This window comes from Amphiprion ocellaris, chromosome 16, assembly GCF_022539595.1.
Source record: "Amphiprion ocellaris isolate individual 3 ecotype Okinawa chromosome 16, ASM2253959v1, whole genome shotgun sequence".
NCBI classification, from domain to species: Eukaryota; Metazoa; Chordata; class Actinopteri; family Pomacentridae; genus Amphiprion; species Amphiprion ocellaris.
Window position 1 is genome coordinate 382,392 of NC_072781.1, and position 21,838 is coordinate 404,229.

General features: G+C 38.4%; 1 protein-coding gene across 2 annotated transcripts in view; it reads right to left on the bottom strand.

Moving 5' to 3' along the window:
- Positions 1-3,405: 3,405 nt before the first annotated feature.
- The window catches only part of wdpcp (WD repeat containing planar cell polarity effector), a 123,632-nt gene continuing 105,199 nt past the window's right edge, over positions 3,406-21,838 (bottom strand). For both annotated transcript variants that reach the window (XM_055018571.1, XM_055018570.1), the window contains 4 exons: positions 10,764-10,875; positions 6,091-6,182; positions 4,975-5,006; positions 3,406-3,715 (listed from right to left, as the gene is read on the bottom strand). In XM_055018571.1, coding sequence (XP_054874546.1) covers positions 3,665-3,715; positions 4,975-5,006; positions 6,091-6,182; positions 10,764-10,875 — 287 coding nt within the window. In that variant the 3' untranslated portion in view covers positions 3,406-3,664. The remainder of the gene's footprint in view (positions 3,716-4,974; positions 5,007-6,090; positions 6,183-10,763; positions 10,876-21,838) is intronic.

Consider the following 21,838-nt stretch of genomic DNA (forward strand, 5'->3'; position numbering starts at 1 on the left):
CGCACTGACGTGTAAACAAGTTTCATTAAACTGAAAAATGAATACTGAGGTTCTGTTAGAAACTATAAACCTGCAGCAGTGCTAGCTTATGGCTATATGAGGCTGTTGCATGCTGATAGCTTTGGCTAAATACTAAACTTAGCAGCTAAATGCTAACATGATGCTCTGATTCCTTGGGATCTTTTAATATATAAAAGTCTGTAAGAAGTAAGATAATATCATCTTTCATATCATAAAAAATACTGAAAGACAGCATTAAACAGATTCAATGTTTACTGTGCTCTTCTTAGCTTAGCGTGTTAGCATGCTACGGACAGTCTGACTGAAGCTGAAAATAATTAATCCTGATGAAAAACAAAGTCACGGGAAAATAAGATGTGGCTAAATTCAGGACCAAAGGTAGCAATCGGTCAAATATCTGTCAGAAAACTAAATATTAAACTAAATTTAATTCTATTAAATTACTGATAATAACAATCATAATACAATCAAGGCTTTCTGTTCCTCTCAGTTCTGTTCTAAAGTTTTCGGTTTCATTCTCTGGACTCAAAAGCCTGCACTAAATTTCATCTATAATTTGTAAAGATATGGGTTAGGGTTGCTACAGATGTGCAGCAGCATCTGTAAAAATTGTTAAAATTCACAATGTTTATCTCCTTATAGCATCTGTAAAAATAACTGCATTCCACAGATATATTTTTATATAATATTTGGGTTATGCTAATTGAATGCTAACCACTGACTGAGACTCAGACTTCTTCACCTCTGAACCTTCTGAATGAGCTGCAGTTCTCCAGCAGTAAATTAGAGGATGGGATTCTGGTCTCCAGCAGCTGTTCTGAGGTCAGTGGAGCAGTCTAACACTTCCTGATTGTTTCCTTCCTTCTTTGAAGCGGCTGATGGGAAATCAGACAAGCCTGGACTGGTGAAAGCTGCAGCTTCTCCCTTCATATCTGACTGCTGCTTTTCCTCATCACTTCCTCGTTTCCTTCCTGGATCGGCGGCGTCACAGAGAGGAGGGACGGATTAGAAGCTTTCTATTATCTCATCTGGAAAAGATGCAGCAGACCCTCAGCCCAAGTCACAACTTGTCCTCCTCCCTGCAGCCTCCAGGCCTCAGAGCTTCATGAGGTTTCAGAGTTTCCCACCATGAGGTCTCCTTGTTTGGCCACATTTCCTCTGTCATTTAGTTTGTTCTTCAGGGGAAAAACTATCTTTACATTCGAAGCCAGAGGGCAAAAACAGAGAAAAAGAATCTAAAATCTAAAGCCAACTCCTGACCTTTAACCTCTAAAACCTGAGATAAATTTGCATCTTTAAGAAAAACTCTTTCTTAGAGTAAACAACTACAGATAGAAAACACTTTACAGGATGTCTGGTTGAGCCTCACAGTCCTGCTGCTGTTCCTGGACAAAAACAATAAGAATAATAACTGCACAACCAGAAAAGTGATAAAAGACAAAAATAAAGCATTGTCATGTCTCTAAATAAGAATCTAAGTTATATCAGCTATGAATGAGTACATATGCATTTCTTTTATATGTAAAAAAGTAATTTAGACCCAAATAAGATCCAGAGATCTGCTGGAAAAAACTGTGAAAACCACAGGAAGTTAAATCCTAACGGGCCTTCAGGATATTTTTAGGGTGAATCTGCTGAACACAATCAACACTGATCACAAACACAGATAATCTTCAATATTTAATCATAAAAACAGAAGAATCAGCAGTAGTTGGTCCCAGACTTCAGGAGAAATTCTCATAAAATTCGTCAAAATCACAAAATATCCGTCTGATAAAGATTAGATTAGAATACAAGAATAATTTTTTTGTTGTTAAAAAGCTCTGAACTCTCCAGAACCATAAACAGAACATTAAGAACGTCTGACCATGAAATCGTTTATCTTTCGTCTTCATGTTCCTCTCTGACCTCTGAGCTAAAACACAGTTTGTTCTAATCAGAGCATCAACATCTAATGCTGTTTGTCTTCAGGAATCAACAGCTGATATTCCCTATAGATGTGCTGGACTATAATTAAGAACTTTTTCCTGATGAAACAATTGCAGAGCGTCTTCCTGCATCTCATTCACTGGTTTCAGAACTGATAACTGAGAGAAACTGAACTATTCTGTAATTTTTCCAGGGAATTAGAAGCTTCCATAAACTCTCAGCTGCAAGTAAATGAGTCCGTTTGATGTCTATAATGGTGCTGACATGTTTGTCTATAATGTTTTAGGGATTTGACTGGTGGAGATGAGAAACAAACCTATAAATCCTAGAAGCTGGCCCTGAGGCGACGCTATCGGTGCAATCAGAGCATCATTAGATGTGATGAGGCCTCTGCAGAAACGCTGCACAGCTGTTGCACAGAGGAGAGAAAAAGGCAGATAACCTGGATAATAGCAAGTGCTGGAGGCTTGATTCATTTCCAAATGTTAACAAGGCCGCTTCACAGCTCCAGCACGCCGCACAGTATGTTAATACCACTAATAAGCCGATCTCTGCAAGTCATCTCGATGGAGAGATTGGAGCCCGATAGAGCTGCTGGCCACATTTTAAATGAAGCACAACTATTTAGGATTTCACAAAGCTAACATAATTGCTTAAAGGGTAACTGAGGAGAGCATTGGGCTCCTACTTTGTTTTCTGTATTATGAAATTTCATTTGTATTCTGAGGTGTGACTGCTTGCTGCTGTGGAGGCCAGCAGAGAGAGGGGAGGAACTCCAGCTCTGCCTGTTAAGCAATTTTGCAGCTTTTATTGGAGCTGTCAAATCAAACAATCAGGAGATAATGCAGCCTTGGTTTGTAAATTATAAACGTGTCAAGAGATGCACTAAAGGCAACGACAGATGCCACTTATCTCCAGCAGCCTCTGCAGTGTGACTGTATCATCAGAAGGGAAATAGAACATTATGATGTTTACATAAGAGAAGTATTAGTATCAGTCATAAATGTAATTCCTTTCACTCGTCCCTTTCGCAGGGGATTGACTCCCCAAAAAACATACAATGATTTTTTTTTACAGCTAACAAAACAAAAAAAAAAGGGAGCAGAAAAGCATCCTCGCTGATCTTCTGTCCATTTCCAACATCGCTTCTTGTACATTTTTTGGTGGAAATCCTCTTAGAATGCAAAGTAAATAGATTAGGATACAGTGAGGGATTAGGGCTCCGTGGTGCTGTCAGATTAGTCGCTGAGCGCAGCGTCGACAGCTCTGACACGGCTGTGGCTGCTGTTCAGGAAAGAAAGGGCTCCGATGCTTTAAAGGCGCTGCTTGGCTCCTGTTCATGAATAAAACTGGCCCGTAATCTACACACACACACACACACACACACACACACACACACACACACACACACACACACACACACACACACACAGGAACATCCAACATCAGCGCTGATGGAAGTATAATACAAGTCTTTATTTTTTCAGGCTGATTAATGGTTTAAAACATTTTCTGTCACATTTTTAAGGAAGGAGTCGCTGGAATATTTCTTTAGACAGAAAACAACCTGAATTCACATCCAGTGATTCTGGATGGAAGTCAGGTCTGGAAAATACGAATAAAACTGATTTCTGATCTGACAGATAATATTTCAGGTATTTTACATACAGAAGTTTGACAAAGTGAATTTCATAAAGTCTTCTGTTGGTTAGTTTTAAACCATTCCTAAATGAACCAGTCGAAGCATCCCGGAGTCTTCATCATCCTGAAAGAAAAACATAAATATTCCATTTAATTATCTGAATATTATATAAACATAAAGACGACATACTCAGTTAAAGTCATCATCTGGATTCACCGCTAGTTCTACTTTCCTTTGATAACAATCTGAATATTTATCTAAACTCTACTGTGCCTGTTATTAATTACTTTCATTATTGATTAATCTCCAGATTATTCTCTGGATTAATCAATTAACTGTTATAAAACGAGTCCAGAGGGGTCCGTTTGTTGCTGGTTTCATCCAATTAACAAGCAGCAAATCCTCATAATTAAGAACACAGCAAATTAAGTTTCTAATCTGATTGATTAATCAACTAAACTCTGCAGTAAACGCAATATAATAACATATTTAATATTAATAGTTAAGAGTCTTAACTGTAATATTCTAGAACTATATGAAGTATCACAGCAGTTTGTTCTGCTCATGAATCTTAAGGATTCATTTACTTCTGACTCCTCATCACAGTTTGAGTTCAGTTTAGTTTTAATTTATTTATTGACTATTTAATGTTATATATGAGATGAAAGTTAGATAAATCTAAGTATTAACGCTTTACTTTAACCTCCACTTTGCTTTTAAAGGTAGCATATTATCATTTTTATGAAAATTTGTGGTCAGATGCAACTGATTATACAAATAGTGAGATAATAAATGACAATATACACCCAGTTTCCACTTTATTAGGTACATCTGTGCACATTAATGCAACTCAAACAACTACTCTACATTTATTTATGATGCCTTTAACTAAACTCTGTGTTTGATCATGACTGTTAGTGTTGGACTGCACTATATTCAGACTTGTTACTGATTTTCTGCCTCTTTAATGTTTGTGAATAGGAAAGGTCTTAACATTTTTAACAAAAAGTGAACACTGTAGAGTTTGTACAGGTTGGATTTATGGCAGAACAGCATAAAGTTGCACCAAATAAAGTGGTTATTTGTTGTAGTAAAACCCAGCGGGTGTAATTAACCAGAATAAATTATAACAACTGACAAATACTGTACATTAATAGCATCCTTATATCAGTTTATAAATCCATTACTGAGTGTTAAACCTTTAGGAAGAGTTTATGCAGTGCTTGACATGCTAATACAGGGAACTTAAAGGAAATAGTTTCCACATAAACACATTTTTTTTTGTATAGTACGAGTCAGTTTTTTTCTCATTTTCCCACTAATTACACCAGAACATTAGTAAAGGATGTTCCAGCATGACTGCAGATGTCGGGTTAACTCACGTTCCCTCCGTCTCTGTCAGCTCCACGGCTTCCTGCAGAACAAAACGAAGCGACAGAAGATGTTGGAGCTGTTAGAGGTTCTTGTAAAGCTCTTTAAACAAGTTCAACAACCAAACATTAGACACGCATAATCGCACACGTCAGCCCTGCAGCACACAAACACACGGCTGAATGCCTGAACAGGTTCCACGCTCGCTCAGCAGGTCGGACACGTCGCCTGTTTCTGGCTTTTAACGAATGTAAACCGTTGTCACTCATGGCGATCTCTCTCGCTCTGAGCTCCGCGTTAATAAGGTTATGATTGACATTAAAACCCCGCCATGCCTTATACAGATATTTAAAACGCTGATGCAAATTCCCCTCAATAGCCTACAGTCCGGATTATCAAATGACAGCGATTTGGTGCCGAGACAATTGCTAATCACCTGAAAAATGGAATTATTAAAATGGAGAGAGCAGGATGGAGGAGAGGAGGAAGAAGACGAAGTGATGTTTTCTTAATGGGTGTTTTTCCTAAATGACCAGTTAGTCATCTCAGACATCTGAGACGGAGAGAGCAGAGCACTCAGGCTACGTTTAGAGAATAAAACAGACCGAATGTCGCCGGAGAATTGCTGCAGGGCTTAAAACGTGGCCCTGAAACCGACATGCTGAACATTATTAGCTGTGATTTATGATAATGGGCTGACTCTCTCCATCAGCTGCTAGAGCAGAGCTGCTGTTAGCAGGCAGTTGATGGGAATTAACAGCAGCATGGAAGGTGAAGGTGGAGAGGAAATTAATTCCAGTCAGAAGGATGAAACCACATGGAATTCTATGGGTTTTCTAAGTGTAAAATGAAGATTTCTTTCAATAATCAAACTTATACTTAAATATCCAATCACAAAAAGAGTGAGACCAAAAGGAAAAGATCACATTCAACTCTTCTTTAAATCAGTGAGAGGCAGAATTTACAGAAAGTTTATCTTCTGATATGGGAAAGCTGCAGACAGACCTGGTGTTTCAGGCTGCGATCATCATAAAGCCTCGTTCAGCATTTCTCTAAAGATCAATAGTTAGGAATCTCTCAGTTTAGTGCTGCTCACCTGTAAACTTATATGGTGATTCTTTACACACCTGTTTGTCTCAGAGTTCTGAGGATTTCTGGGCTGATGGTCACATGGATAGTCTCCATCTGTGGTCTCTTCTGATTGGTTCCTCCATCAGCTCTGAAGGACAAACACAGCAGAGACACCTGTCACATTTAGTTTAGAAATCAGAAGTTAGGTCCATCCATAAAACACAGCTTAGACCAGATTACACACTAATAAACCTAAACTTTATGATCAACCCAGAAGGAAACACTGTTGGTCCTTCATGTGAAAACAAACCAGCTCCAATCCACCGAGGTTTGGACTCAACGAGTTCTAAGAAGGAGCTCTGAGGGATCAGGCAGCAACAGGCACTAACGTTCTAAAGTCTGGGCTCACTTAGAAATGTCCTTATTTTTGAAAGAAAAGCAGTTTTTTCCAGTGAAGATCACATTAAATGAATGATAAATCCAGTGTAGACATTGTTAATGTGGTAAATGACTATTCTAGCTGGAAACAGCTGATTTTTAATGGAATATCTCCATAGAGGTACAGAGGAACATTTCCAGCAACCATCACTCCTGTGTTCTAATGCTACATTGTGTTAGCTAATGGTGTTGAAAGGCTCATTGATGATTAGAAAACTCTTGTGCAGTTATGTTAGCACATGGATAAAAGTGGGAATTTTCATGGAAAACATGGAATTGTCTGGATGACCCCAAACTTTTGAACAGTAGTGTATTAGAAGTCAATCTTTTCAGACCCTGTATCCTCTTGTGATGTTCAGTTTTTGGTCTCCACTGCTCACAGAAGCACCACATCCACAACATATTTTGAAGTGTCGTGTTAGAAAATGTTAGTACAAACTTCCTCAATTTTGCAAAATTCAGTTCCTCAGTTTTCAGATTTTTTTCAAGCACATAACAGGAAATGCAATTCTCCAGTAAGTTCTCAAATCCTTTCTTTCATTGTTTTCTAACCTTAAAAGTCATTAAGCATGTCCCATACCAGCAAACATGAAGGAATAATCACAACTTTATGACTACATATAGGCTGAATTACTTCTGTTCTGAAATGTTGTCAGTAATCTTTTAATTTCCAAGAACTTCTAAGAAAACATTCTGACATAAATCTGACAGGAAGTGAATTTGGTCAATTTAGCTGCACTACAAACTGTATTTTACAAAAAAATGAAAAAGGAATAACACACAATAGCATGTGAGCACAATGACACATAAGGAGTCAGTCACACCTCCAATCAATGGTTTGCTGGGGCTACTAGATATATGTATATATATATAAATAATGCTCCTTCTGTCCTGGGTTTAAATGCATTCAGTTGCATCATGTTAGACTAAATAGGACACTGTTTGTTGTGCATCCTGTTCTGCAATTAACAAAAGCTAAGAAAACAACAGAACCAGTAAGACAAAGTGTGAGTTTATTTTAGGGAATAAAGCAACACCCGAACAGACTCCAGCTGCAGGATTAGAACGTTTTTGGTGTTTTTGAATCATTTAAACCATCTTTAGGACACTGAGACTGATCACAATTACCTGTTAGAACCTGAATATGAACATCTGTGTCAACTAACAATCATATTTAGTAAAAGTTTGACATTATTAGTCTTTAATCAGCTGCTAAATACTCAACAGCCATCATCATTTATTGTTTTATAGATATTACAATTAGTCATAAATAGAGTTCAAACTAAATCATTTCTTTTACTCTCATGTTTGGTTGAACTCATCCTCTGTACATTTCAGTTACATGTCAGCTCACAGTTTAGCTTCACTTAGATGCAGATAACACATTTTTATATCAGTACTCATTACTTTGATTAATTAGTCATTAGTGTTTCTGTTTGGGAATCCAGCATGGAGTTTGATAAACTGTCTTTTCACCAAACTGTTTCCTGCTGACAGATTGTGGACATGAATCTAAAATAAACACAGAAATTAAACTGTCAGCTGGTCCCAGTTTCCCAGCATCACATTAACTTTGGCCTCCACTGAGGAGAACATCCTCCATCCTCCTCTCTGATGGAGGACTAAGTGCCGAGGCCAGCAGCCATCAAAGGAACGTTGGGATGCTTCCCAGATTTCCGTCTCTTCTCTCTCACTTCTCCGCAGCACAGAGTCGGATTTGGGGAATGCGGGGATCGGTGAGGAGCCCCCAGACTGCCATTGTGCTCGCCTCCCCTCTCTTTTCTCTGCTCTTTTCTGGGCGAGCCAAACGGGAGAACGGCAGCGCTATAAAGCCTCCCCTACTCCATCTCCGCTAAGCTGCCGCTGGCTTCACATGAGAAACAATGAAACTTCATCGGAGACCAGATTACAAAAGGGGAAGGGGGGTTCCATCTAAAAACTGTTCTAAAAGGAGGGGGAATACGCGTAAAAAAGGCAGCGGCTTTGTCTCTTCCTCTCCGTGGCCATTATCTGTGGGGAGGTTTGGGATGTGCTTTCTTAGCCTCCGTCAGCGGTGCAGGGGAAGACCTGGGGTAGGACGCCGGGCTGCCGGCTGCCAAATCACCCTAACCCTCTTTAGCACTTTTCTTTTTTCTCCTCCTCTCATTCCTTTTACTGTTTTTAAAAAGAGCTTAGGACGCAGCATCTCTCTCTCTCTGCGGACCAGCTTGTTTGAATTGGCCGATAGGAGAGGATTTGGGGTGGATGGAGGGGCTTAGAGGGATGCAGAGTGGAGGGTGGAGGTGGGGAGAGTCATCAGTACTACAGTCAAACAGCCATGAAAATCCGACGAGGATGAAAAGAACAAGAGCGCCTTTTTATCTAATGCACACAAATCCCATATAAATACTCCAATATGTTACAAGGAATGCCCCTCCACCGCCATCCCATAATAATAGAGACGTGGATGGCTGTATCTGAGTGTGTGTGTGTGTTTAGTCACTCTGTTCCAGCTTGTCATTCATGTAGATGCTTGTATTAAACAATCGCTCTGAAACAGGGACTCTTCTCTGCACTCTGGAGGCCGAGGGGTGGAGAAGACGGACTCCGGGTTCGAGTCAGGAAGCGTAAGAGCCGGAACTGATGTGGCTCTGACATTTGAAATGTCACAGGGAGCTTTTAGGCTGCAGATGGGTCATTTGGCCACAGACGCTCTCATATAACTCATAAAAAGACAAAGCGAGTTGCTGTGGGAGAGGACATGTACGGTTAGAAGTAGCAGTGATGCCTCTGGAGGCTGAGCTCAATATCGTGTTTTTATAATTAAAGCGGCTAAAATCATCATTTTTACAGTAATTGCATGCCAAATGACACTCTAACAGCTCTCAGAGCAGCAGTTTTAGCCCCAGATGGCAGATTTTGATCTGGGTATAAATGGGTCAGATGTTAATTTGCACTTTTATGCTGATGACAGAGTTATTTACTGCTGTGGATCAACTCTTGTTCAGGCTGTTGAATCCCTGCAGAAAGCTGTTGTTGCTGTCCAGCACTCATTACTTCACCTGAAACTTGTTCTCAATGCAGACAAGACTCAGCTAATGTTGTTCTCGAACTCTAGGAAGCGTCCACAAATGATTCCCTCAGTGTTCACGCTAGAGGGAAATGAAATAGAGGTGGTTCAGGTGTATAAATACTTAGGTGTCTGGATTGATGACTCCCTCACTTTCAAGCCACATGTGGAAAATCTTGTAAAGAAGCTGAGGCTAAAACTTGGTTTTTATTTTTGAAACAAGTTGTGTTTTTCTTTTAGTGTAAAAAAGCGGCTTGTCGCTGCAACGTTTTTGTCTGTGTTGGATTATGGAGATCTTTTGTATATGAATGCTTCTGCTCAAAGTCTTCGAAACAAACACACAATAACACTGCTGCTGGACGTGTAAATAAGAAACTGTTTGAATGAAATAAAAGCAAAATGAGTTCACAACTTCTTCCAACTACTGAAGGAATAGAAAGTAAGACAATGAGTGAAACATCTATCAGTAATAATAAGATGAAAACAGAATCACTGACACTAAAATAAAGTTGAAGGTGAGACCCTACAGGAGAATGCAGTAAATAAATTCAGAAACTTCTCCAGTTGATAACTTACATTAAGATCAATTTCTTTTGTGCTTCAAGTTTTCTGAAATGTTCAGTTTAAATATGCAAATGAGGTGAAATAGATCTAAATATGCACTAATTTGCATTAATTTACAGCAGGGAAATCTGAATACTGGATAAAACCAGGTTCAAAATTCATCCTGTTTCATTTTATGGATGTATCAGAGCCTCAGTTTTTACAGAGACAAATTCTGAATGTCTTTTTAATGACTATAAATCAGAAAATACTGTCAACAACCAGAAAAAAACTATTTTACAAAGTTTTTAGAAGTAAAATGTTCTATAAATAAGGCTATGGTTAATATATAAACACACCCTTGTGTGAAAAGCTTTAGAACACAGGTGGAAATTAAACCTACTCTGGTGCTACTGAAGTGGAGATTTGTGGCTCAGCATGTGAGACTGAGGAAAGTTTTAAAGATACGTATATAATAGAAATCTATAGATGCAAACAGAGAAAAGCTCAGTAAATAAACCCTGAAATGTGTATTTTGGACGTTTTCTTTCCACTAGTCTAATAGAAGATGTTATGAAAACAGACCAGTATGTAAAAACTGTGCTTTAGTTTGTATGATCTCGTCTCAAACACACACATGAACAGTTTAAACTCTCACATACGTGCACACGCATACGTGCACTCATGCATGTGACTCACTGTGCTGTGGACGAGGCTGGGACTGGAGGGTCTGTTAACGTCTGGTTCCTTTCTGCTCGTTGTTCACTGAAGCTGGAATCACATCCACCATTTCTGTTCCTCAGAGGATCTTCTAAAAACACAGAAAGACGAGGATAAAGATAAAAACCACCTGATTTAACATGTTTACCTGAACATTAATATGTTTATATGAACATTAATATGTTTATATGAAGATGGAGCCATCTTGGGGGTGGCTGTGGCTCAGGTGGTAGAGCGGGTCGTCCAATGATCGAAAGGTCGGCGTTTCGATTCCCACTCTGTCCTAGTCATGTGCTGTTGTGTCCTTGGGCAAGACACTTTACCCACCTGGCCTCCAGTGCTGCTACTCACACTGGAGTATGAATGCATGTGAATGTTGGTGGTGGTCGGAGGGGCCGTAGGCGCAGATTGTCAGCCACGCTTCCGTCAATCTGCCCCAGGGCAGCTGTGGCTACAAATGTAGTTTACCACCGCTGAGTGAGAATGTGTGAGTGAATGAATAATGGATTCATTGTGAAGCGCTTTGAGTGTCTCGCTATATAAATCTTATCCATTATTATTATAGATATAACATATGATAGATATAATTCTGAAACTACTTGAATTAAGCTACCTACTAATACTCTTGTTCTGAGGTACAACTTGTCATACATGCTCATACAAGATTGTGAATCAATGAGAAATAACAGCTTTAACGTTAAATAGATCCTGAGATGCTGTGATTCAAACTCAGGCTTACTGAGGGTCGACAGAGTTTTTACTGGTACAGTTATCTGAAAAACTATTTGATGTGTCAAGCAAAAAAACAACAAATAACTTTAGAAATATCAATATTTTATGTTATAAAATTTAAGCTAAAAAGAATGAATAATCTGAGGTGGAATGACCCAAAAGGAACACATTTTAACTGAACCATGATCTTGAAGCTAAAGTACGTACAGAATCTAAACTGTTGTGTACACCCTAATCTGTGTCAACTCTACTGTATTTTCTTTTTCATTCCTGATTTATTGTTTTATTCCTTGTTTACTCGTTTAGTGAGGAACTTTAACTATAAATGAAGCTTATTATGACTATTATGTTGCTATAAAGTAGAAGTATTTGTAGTTTTAGGAGTATTAGTGGTTTGATGTTGAACATCTTCATGTTTTATGAAACCGCTGATTCCACTGAGCTGCTGAAAACAAAACATTACTAGATTCCATTTACTGGCAGCGGTGCAGTTATTTTTTCTGATTTCTACCCGCCATATAATTTCTGCTCTACAAAAGGTTTGTGTGAACAGCTAAATGTACGTGAGCGTGGGTTTCTGCTAATTCGGACCTTGACCATCTTGACAGACGTTCGGTAAAGTTTCTGAATTGAGACGAGAACTCAGCAGCGATGGAAGATTCAGGAACAAAGCAGCAAACAGAGCCGAGAAGGAACAGAAACAAACACACACCGAAGCGAACAGGCTTTCACCAAAACAACGCAGAAAACAGAGCGAGGAGAGGAGGAGGAGAAGTGGATCTCCAGATAAAGCTCTCAATGAAAGGCCCTGCAGTCACATCAGCCTTAGTGAGGGGGAGACATGACGATCAGGAAACCAACTTGGCTTCTCCTCTTGGCAAAACGCTACTCAAAAGAAAAGGAGATGGAGAGGAAGAGAAAGAGGCCTTCCCTCGCACTTGTTGGCTACAAAGCTCTATCTACCCGAATCAGCACACTTGTCAGCCAGACAGCCATAAGCCATTTCCAGCGCCGGTATGAAAGAGACCATTCCTAAGCTGGGATGTGTGTTCTCTATTGTGTGTCTGTGTGTGCGTACGGCAACAGCACAATCTCTGTTCATCACAATTTATAATGGAAGCACATGAATATGAGAAGAGGAGCATAAAAAACGACTCGATCTGATTCCAAGTCTGACATCCACCTTAAACAACCACTGGCTCTGGTATTGAGTCATTTCTTTAGAAAACAAGTGAGGAATCAAACCAACAACAGCACGAGATGTGTTCTTCTGTTTCTGCTTTTAAATGCAGATCAGTTCTACATGTTTTTAGGTGAAGGGAAATAAACCAGGGTGGCAACAGCAGAGATCAGCTGGTTTTCATGCTGCTGCTCAGAAAGCCTCAGCCGCCCCACCTGTCAGGTTAATTCCAGGTGTTAAACTGCCTCAAGTTAGAAAAATAACTTAATGACAATAACCACAAGGGGAAAAATTAAAAAGATTGTATTCAACATTATAAAAGTAACTGTGCAAAAAATTCAATGTAAAATGCATCTTAATCCTCCGGTTTTCCTCATTTACAGGCACCAAAAAATGCTGTTTCCTTGTCTGAAAAAAAATACAAAAATTCAGCAAAAAAATTCCCCAAATTTATAAAAATTTGAAAAACCTTCAGGAAGAAAATTCCAATAATTCCTTAAAAGTTTCCCTGAAAAGTTTTATTTAAAAAAAAAAAAAAAAATCCTCCAAATTTGGCAAGAAAATTCTAGTAAATATTGTCAAAAAATGAGTAAAAATCTTCCCAAAAAAATCCTAAAAATATCTAAAGTGATTCCATATATATCAGTAAAACTTCTAATATTTTCTTTAAGAACATTCACAAAAAATCAACCAAAATCCAGTGAATTTCGCTGGATTTTGGTTGATTTTTATGTGAATGTTCTCAAAGAACCATTTTTTAAAAAAATATTTCTTTATTCCACCAAAAAATGTTCAAAGATTTCCCAAAAATGTTGAAAATGTGGACATCAGAAGTTTCACTCTGAAAATTTTTCCCCCCCACATTTTCAAACTTTAAAACGGCTCAATTTTGACCCGCAGGACGACACGGGGGTTAATTGGTGCTCAAGTGTCAGAGTGTAGAAGCACGCCATCCATTGGAACTGAACAATGAACTGGTTTCAAGTCAGTTTGATTCTATGAGTAAATCCCAAAGGATGCAGTTTAGTTCTGCATTATGCAGCATGTCTGATCCAGGGTTAAACTGTTTGTTGTGTCAGACTTATGATGGCATTTATTATTTTAAATCTGTTACACAGTGGATATGAACCTGAAGCTTGAAGGCCACTTTATGCTTCCTGTGAACGTAGATCGATGCAGACGTTTATTTTTTAAGTTATTTTTTTGGCTGGAAATATGGGGAGAAGAGCAGCAGAAAGACATGCAGTAAATGGCCATGGGTTGGACTCGAACCAACGACCGCTGTGTCAGGACTGTAGAACTTGTTTTATGGGTTGATCTACAGGGTTGTCCAGACCGGTGCAGACTCTGACAGTGGACTGCAGACCAGGGGCGGATCCAGATTAATTTTAGTGGTGGGGCACAGGGGGGTACAACAGATATTTTGGTGGGGGCCACCGAAAAGTTCTAAGAAAAAATGAAAGCTGCTACCAACCTCTCACTTTTACCAAGTATTTTTCATGTTTTTTTTTGGCTCTTTAACCCAATAGGAAAGCTGTATATGACCTTTTCATTTTGGACTTTCATTAAGCCCAATGTTCAAGGGTTCTTCTGGGAATATACCATTAAACCAACCTTTTAGATAAATGTTCCAGGATGTTGGGTAGAATATACCATCAGATCAACCTTTTAGGTCTACATTGGAAGATTTTAGAGTAGAATATTACTCCAAACCATCCTTTAGGTCTACATTTAAGGTGGAATGCTCCTTTACACCAAGACTTTTTGGTCTACATTGAAGGATTTTAAGTGGAATATTCCTTTGAATGAACTTTTTAAGTTTATGTTCAAGGATGTTGGGTGGAACATACCATCAGACCAACCTCCAAGGTCTACAGTAGTGAATTTTAGGTGGAATATACCATTAAACTCACCTTTTAGGTCTACATCGGAGGATTTTAGGTGGAATTTTCTTCCAAACATCTTTTAGTCTACATTTAAGGATGTTTAGGATGGTATATTCTTCCAAACCAACTTCTCAGGTCTACATTTCAGGTGGAATATTCCTCCATACTAAATTTTGGTCTACATTGAAGGATTTTTTCTAAACCACCCTTTGGGGTCTATATTTGAGGTTTTAGGTGGAATATTCCTTTTAACCAGCCCCTCAGGTCTCTTTGGGGATTTTGGATGGAATACTCGGTTAAACCAACATTTTAGGTGAATGTCCAAGGATTTTTGGTGGAATGTTCCTTTAAGGTGGATGTTTGAGGACCTTGTAGGTGGAATACTTCCTGAAACCAACCTTTTAGGTCAACATTCAAAGATTTAAGGTGGAATATTCCTTTAAACCAATCGAAAGTTCATGTTTTGATCATTATCAAGTGAGAAACCTCAATCCAGACTCCTCATAATGACGTTTGAGATTTATGCTGCTGTTATTTGTTTAGTCCAGACTAAATGACAGAAATCCACAACTGTAATTTTATTTCAGGACTCCGTTATTAAATGTCAAAACAATCCATGTGACTCTAAAAACTCAACAGCTTTACAAACTCTAAGATTAAACTCTCCACAAGGATCCAAAATAAGTTGGACTTCTACATGAGAGCTTTAATTATTCTTCATCTACTTCCTGAAAAATTTGGTCAATAAAAAAGACAAAAAGTAATATTTTCAGCTGAACTAAAGACAGACTTTGTGATTTTTCTGCTCACATGTTGTGTTGTTGTAAACTTCCTCTTTCAAATAAATATCCTCCTAACCCCCTGGAAACCAGCGTTTGTCCTGTTTTTGTGTTGCTCCTTGGCGACCCTAGACAGCCAGGTCCTAATGTTTTTGGAGCAACACACCATACTATGATGTTTTTACAATGAGGGTTCTACTATGGAACCAGTTTGACATGTTCAGGTGTTCTTTGTGTGAAAACTCAGACATTTCCGGTATCAGAAGGTGGTTTTCAACTTTCTTTGTTAACTTTCTGCTTCAACTTTAAACTAAATTTCCTTGACTAAGCCAGCCCTCTGGACTTCCAGTAAGCTGTGTTCCTATTGGCTGTCCAGGTGGCTGTGTTCCTATTGGCTGTCCAGGTGGCTGCTTGGTGTTATCAGGAACACCTGAGCAGCTTGGTGTTATCAGGAACACTTGAGCAGCTCAGTGTCTTCCTGCTTTATGTGGCTGCAGACAAACATTTCCTCTGCTTCTGTTCACCAGTGAACCGGGTTTGGCTCCATTGCTGTAGTTTGTTCTTTAGACGTTGGCTTGCAGCTTCCAGCAGTAAAATCGTCTTTAATGTGTTTCTTGGTGTGTTTTAGGGCTTTGTACTGGATAGTTGTCTTGGTAAATGTGGTTCTTTAGCCACAGTTAGCACATGGTACTAATGTGTGCAGTGATTAGTGGATGTGGTACAGCTGAGTTGTGTCTTTATCTTGGCTGTAGTGAGTCTTCAGAGGTTTTTGGTCAGACACATTATGTATTCTTGTTTGAGAACCAGCGTTGGTTGTCCAGAAGGTAAGAGTTCCTGTCCTGATTCTCTGTTCTCAGAGGTTCTCTGGTAGGCTGCAGGAGACTTTAGTGTTTGGGTTGTGCTAGTTTGGTTTTTGTATGGTTTCATTTGGACGACTATCTTGAGGCCCCTCCATGTGGTTTAGTGAGGTTTTCTGGAACAGTTCTAAAAAGCAACCTGCAGCAGAAGAGACTTTGAGAGTTTTTAGGAAGTTCTGGAGAGCAGACTTTAGAGCAGCAGAAACATTTGTCAGCAGTTTGAGCAGGAGAAGGTGAGCTTCAGAGTAGAAATGAGACAGAAACCTTCTTGACCCGTGTGGTGAGGTCCTGTACCAAGAGTTTGAGCAGGTTGTGAAGAGTCTGTAGTTCTTTGGTCTAAAAGCACAAGAGTCGACTCATTAAAGGAGAAAACAGGAGATATTGTTGGTTCTTCTGTCGCTCTGCAGTTTCCAGTTTCCTTAGACTGAATATCAAGTTTATATTTTAAATGATGTCCCATGTGAGCCCAAGAAGACTTCAATAAACTCCCTCCATCCCCTGGACACAACATATTTTATTACCATGTTAAATCTTTTTTTTTTTAAATATGTTTTTGAGTTTTAATCATAGTTTTAGCATAGTTTTTTCTCCTTGCTTGTTTAGTTTTGTCATCTGTGTGAAAGGTGCTAAACAAATAAAGTTGAATTGATAAACTGAATAATTGACTAACTCATGATTGTGACAACATAAGTATTTACATTGTGATTTAAGGGTTTGTTTCATTTTTAAGGTTGGGGTTAAAATTTTGACAGAAAAAAAGATCAAAGAAATAAACTACCTTTAAAAAAGCAATTAAATCAAAGGAAAAAAGCATTTAACACAAAACTTTTAAAAAGAATTAAACATTAAATACAATTAAATTATATTAAACAGACAAAATATTTAATTAGATAATTAAACAGAAATACAAAACATGTAATTATGAAATTAAACAATTTTTAAACAAAAATATTAAACAAAGGTGAAATATTTTAGATAATTAAACATTTAAAAAATACAATTAAACAAGAAGAACATTAAACATTGAAAAAAATACAAAACATTTGATGACATTATTTAACCTTTAAAAAGACAAAACATTTAATTAAAAAAATTAAATGTTTAATTAGAAAATTAAATCTTATAGACAAAATTTTAAATAGGAATTAAACAGAAAATACAATGAAGCATTTTAAAAGAAAACTAAACATTAAAAGGTGGTAAAACATTTAAAAAGAAAAACCTTAAAGATTTAATCGAAAAATTAAACATTGGGAAAGAAAAGGATATTTTTTAAACAAGCCAATAAAACATTTGAAAAAACAACAATTAAACATTAAAAAGACAAACGTTTTGAAATCAAATTAGACATTAGAAAAGAATAAAAGGTGAGAAAAGAGCAAAACTAAACATTTAAGAAGAATCAAACTAAAGACAAAACATTTCAAAAGACACCAGTTAAACTTTAGAAGATCAAATTAAACAGAAGAGACAATAAAAGGATCAAAAAGAGCAAAAACAGATAAAGATCTTAAAGCGTTTTCTAGTCTGGAATGAAAATATCAAGTTGTTTCTTCAAACATTTCCTCTTTCTATGTTCTTGGATTGATTGTGGACAGATTTACTAAGAACTCATCTCAGAAAACTGCTTTCCAGATAAAGTCTACTAGTAGTTGAAGGCATCGATCAAACTAATGTTACCTTGTGATCTCCACAAACTTTACTGTTCAGTGAAGAGAATCAAAGTTTGTTGAGGATTTCTAAAGAACCCACAGGTGAAGGTCTGAGAGGAACTCAGATGGATGATCTAAATGTGAAATCAAGACTCATGGTCACAAGTTTTAAGGCTTCTGTTAACCAGAAAGTTCAAACTAACAGAGAAGTACTGAGAAACTTTTAAAATTTCAGTCCTCAGACTGTCTGAAGGTTCAAACTAACAGAGAACTACTCAGGAACTTCTAAGATTTCAGTCCTCAGACTGTCTGAAGGTTCAAACTAACACAGAACTACTCAGGAACTTAGAAAATTTCAGCCCTCAGACTGTCTGAAAGTTCAATCTAACAGAGAACCACTGTGGGACTTAGAAAATTTCAGCCCTCAGACTGTGTGAAAGCTCAGGTCCTGAGGACTCGGGAGGTGTGGAGGCTTTGGAAAGTCTTGGAACTGAGGGTTCAACCCTCCAGCACAAAGGCTGAAGCCCAACCTCCTGAGAAAAACGGTCGAGTCGAGACTCGAGTTAAAAAAAAACTCGAAAACGACAAAAAATAGATGATAAATGCGCAAAAAAAAGAAGAATTAGTATCTGAGCAAATAGCTCAGGGGATAAGAAGACAGACTCCGAAGTGGAAGGTCGCCGGTTCAAGACCCACCACTGGCAGTTTTGTTTCTTTGTCTTTGTCAGGATTTTGAGAAAAACTTAAGAAGTGTCTGGTCTTGAACCAGCGACCTGCAGCTCCATAGGCAAATCCTTAACTCACTGAGCTACAGATCAGATACAAAGAAATAAATTCGTCGTCCCTTTGGCATCGTAGTTTCTGAAGTGACCACGTGGGCAGAGCCAAGGCGGAGTCTGGGTGGAGTCAGGGCGGAGAGTAGGCGGGGAGGTGGGTGGCGGCCTCCCCCCTCTACTCCCCCACCTCCCCCCACCACCCACCACACCTTCCCCCGCCCGCCTCGTTCTTCGAGTCTCCACGAGTTCTTCGAGTCTCCACGGGTTTTCCCCAGTTTCTGGAGTTTCCACCAGGTCGGAGGCAGAACAAGTTGTCATGAAGAGGTGTTGAAGTCGACCAGGATGGACTGACTTTTTACAGCGACTAGAAGGAAGACCACTAGAAGAGCAGGTCTTTAACCACCATCCATAAAATCCATGGAGTCGCTCCAGAGAAATGAAGGGAGGTCAACTTTTATCAACCTCCATCCAGATGTTCAGCTTGATATCTTTACTTGGACATTTTTAGCACCACAAACCTTTAGTATCACACTTTATTATCATTTATTAGGACTTTCATGGAATCCACCAGCAGATTTAGTTTTTGTTGACAAACTTTATTCTTGTCGTCGTGGGACTGCAGTATTTAAAACTCTACCTTCTATTTGACCTCATGTTTATTAGTTTTAGTGGAGAAACTGATTTTATTTGTCGATTAGTCTCTTAAAAACCAAGTAATAAATTGGATTAGTCAAGAGGTTTAAATTTCTTACTGTGTCATATTTTGAATATGACAAAAAAATATAAAAATAAAGCGTCTTGAGACAATTTGACCTGTATTTGGCGTTATATAAATAAAATTGAATTAAAACTGTATGTATCTTGTGATGTTGAAATAATTCAGCCATATATGTCGGAAAACACATTTTCTTTGTCCATTAATCTGTTGATTGTTTTCTCCAGTAATTTATTTCTTGTTTTGGTTTATAAAATGTCAAACCCAAATATATTCAGTTTACTGTCATAAACACCAAAAAGATTTACATTCATGATGCAGGAATCTGGCAGTTTTTTACTTTTTATCTTAGTTTAGTCAGAAAGATAGTTGATAATGTGTGAATCGTTGCAGCTTGTGAGCCGTAAAAGGTTTTAATCTTTGGGGCCGAGTGTCAGAAAACATTTAGAAACCAACATCAACAAAACACTCAACAAAGATTTGAACATCATTAAAGGGAAATCAAACTTTTGCATGACAATGTCTAATTGCAGGACATTTATTTCCAACGTAAATGTGTGATATTCATTCTCTGGAGCTTTCTCTTCGAATCGTCTTCCACCTGGACTGGTTTGGTCGGGAGCATGTGCAACAAACATTTGAAAAACTGCACTTTAACATCAATGAATGACACTGAAGTTTAATCTCTACATAAATGAGACTGAGTCTGGATGTGCTGCTCTGTCATTAACTCCTAAGTTTAGGGAAAGTTCAAACAAAAGAGGACAGTTCAGATAAGACTTGAGAATGAGCTTATTTTGAACAAACATCTCAGACTTTCTGAGCTTCAGCACCTCTAACAAGATATTTTAACAACAAGCAACTCAAGAGATCCAGAAGTTGGAGAGCGTTAGCTTTAGCTGAGCCAAAGAACATGTGGGACGCTAACCTAGCAAACATTTCAGACTTTTCTCTGTGAATTCTCAGAAATAATTTCCTATTTAATGACAGAGCTCCACATCTTAACTCAGTCTCATGAAAACAGACTCTAATTCAGTGTCATCCATCCATATTAAAGTGCACTTACCAAAAATGTTTGCTGCATGAGCTCCAACAAAACCTGTCCAGGTAGAAGGCCACTTTGACAAACAGGAAGTGGAAGATTCCAAGCAGATTTATAGAAGGGGGAACCGGACTGTACTAAGTGTGGTGGAGTATAGAGGGGTGTTTTGTGGGTTTTTAAGGCTGATAATGATTATTAGTGAGACATTTGGAGTAGATATTCATTTGCAGTAAATGAAAGTATTTAAAATCTTGGAGTTAAACTTAGACGAACACAAACTCTAACAGAAAACTTTGTTGATACGTTTTTGTTTTGTTTACAGATGTTAAGTTAAAGGAGTTTTATTTGTGACGTATAACCAATCACATCACTCCAGAAGACAGAGCGACTACAGGTAGATTAAGGTTCAGAGCCAAAGTAGCGCCATTTATAAATGTATTTATTACCGTAAATCAGTAAAAAATAAAATACTGATAATCAGTAAATCAGTCAGCCCACAATTACTGCAATTCTACAATGTATGTCTCTTTGCTTTGACTTGTTATTTGTACAATATACAATGTATATGATGGTGTTTTTTCATACCAAAGGCTATACTATGATGTTTTCTAAGAGACATACGATGCTACTCTGCTTGTTCTGGCTCTGGGCAGCTGCACTCCTCCTCTGTTGTTTTCTGGATTGTACTCAGCTGCATGCCTTCGTCCACCAGGCCTCCGTTGACTCGTCCCGCCTGCCGTCTCTGGAGCTGAAGCTGGATTGGAACAGACCAAAGTACAGTCCAATCACGATGCCAGCTGCCTCTCACAAGGCTCCTTCATCTGGCAGGTGGCGGCACTTCTTCTGAGGGGAAGCTGAGCTGGTCCAGCAGAACTTTGGAGATGTGTTCCAGTGGTTGGTGGATGTGTAGGGAGATAGAGAGGGACCTTTAAATAGTTCACAAAGGAAAACAGGGAACCCATTGGTAGCTTTAGTTCAGGGTGCTACTGCGGTGTGTTTTGGGGTTTTAAGAGGTGAACAGGAAGAGTTTTTTTCCTATTGATTGTATTTTACCTTGCTCCTGGTTGGGATGTCCATCAATGTCAACGTGAAGTTCACTTTTAGTTCTATTTATTTATTTTTATTTTACTAACACCCATTTCTTTTTAACCCCCTCACATGTTGTGTTGTTGTAAACTGACTCTTTCAAATAAATCCTCGTCTAACCCTCTGGAAACCACCGTTTGGACTGTTTTTGTGTTGATCCCCACATCCTTCAGACAGCCGGGAGAAAACAACGCTTTGTGGACAAAAGGCGACACTATGACATTTTTTGGGCGACATGATATACTATGATGTTTTTTGGCGCAAAAAAAGGCCATAGTATACCATGTCGAAAAAAAAGGCGATTTTTCAAACATGTTGTAAAAACGTGCAATATGATGAAATAATGTAA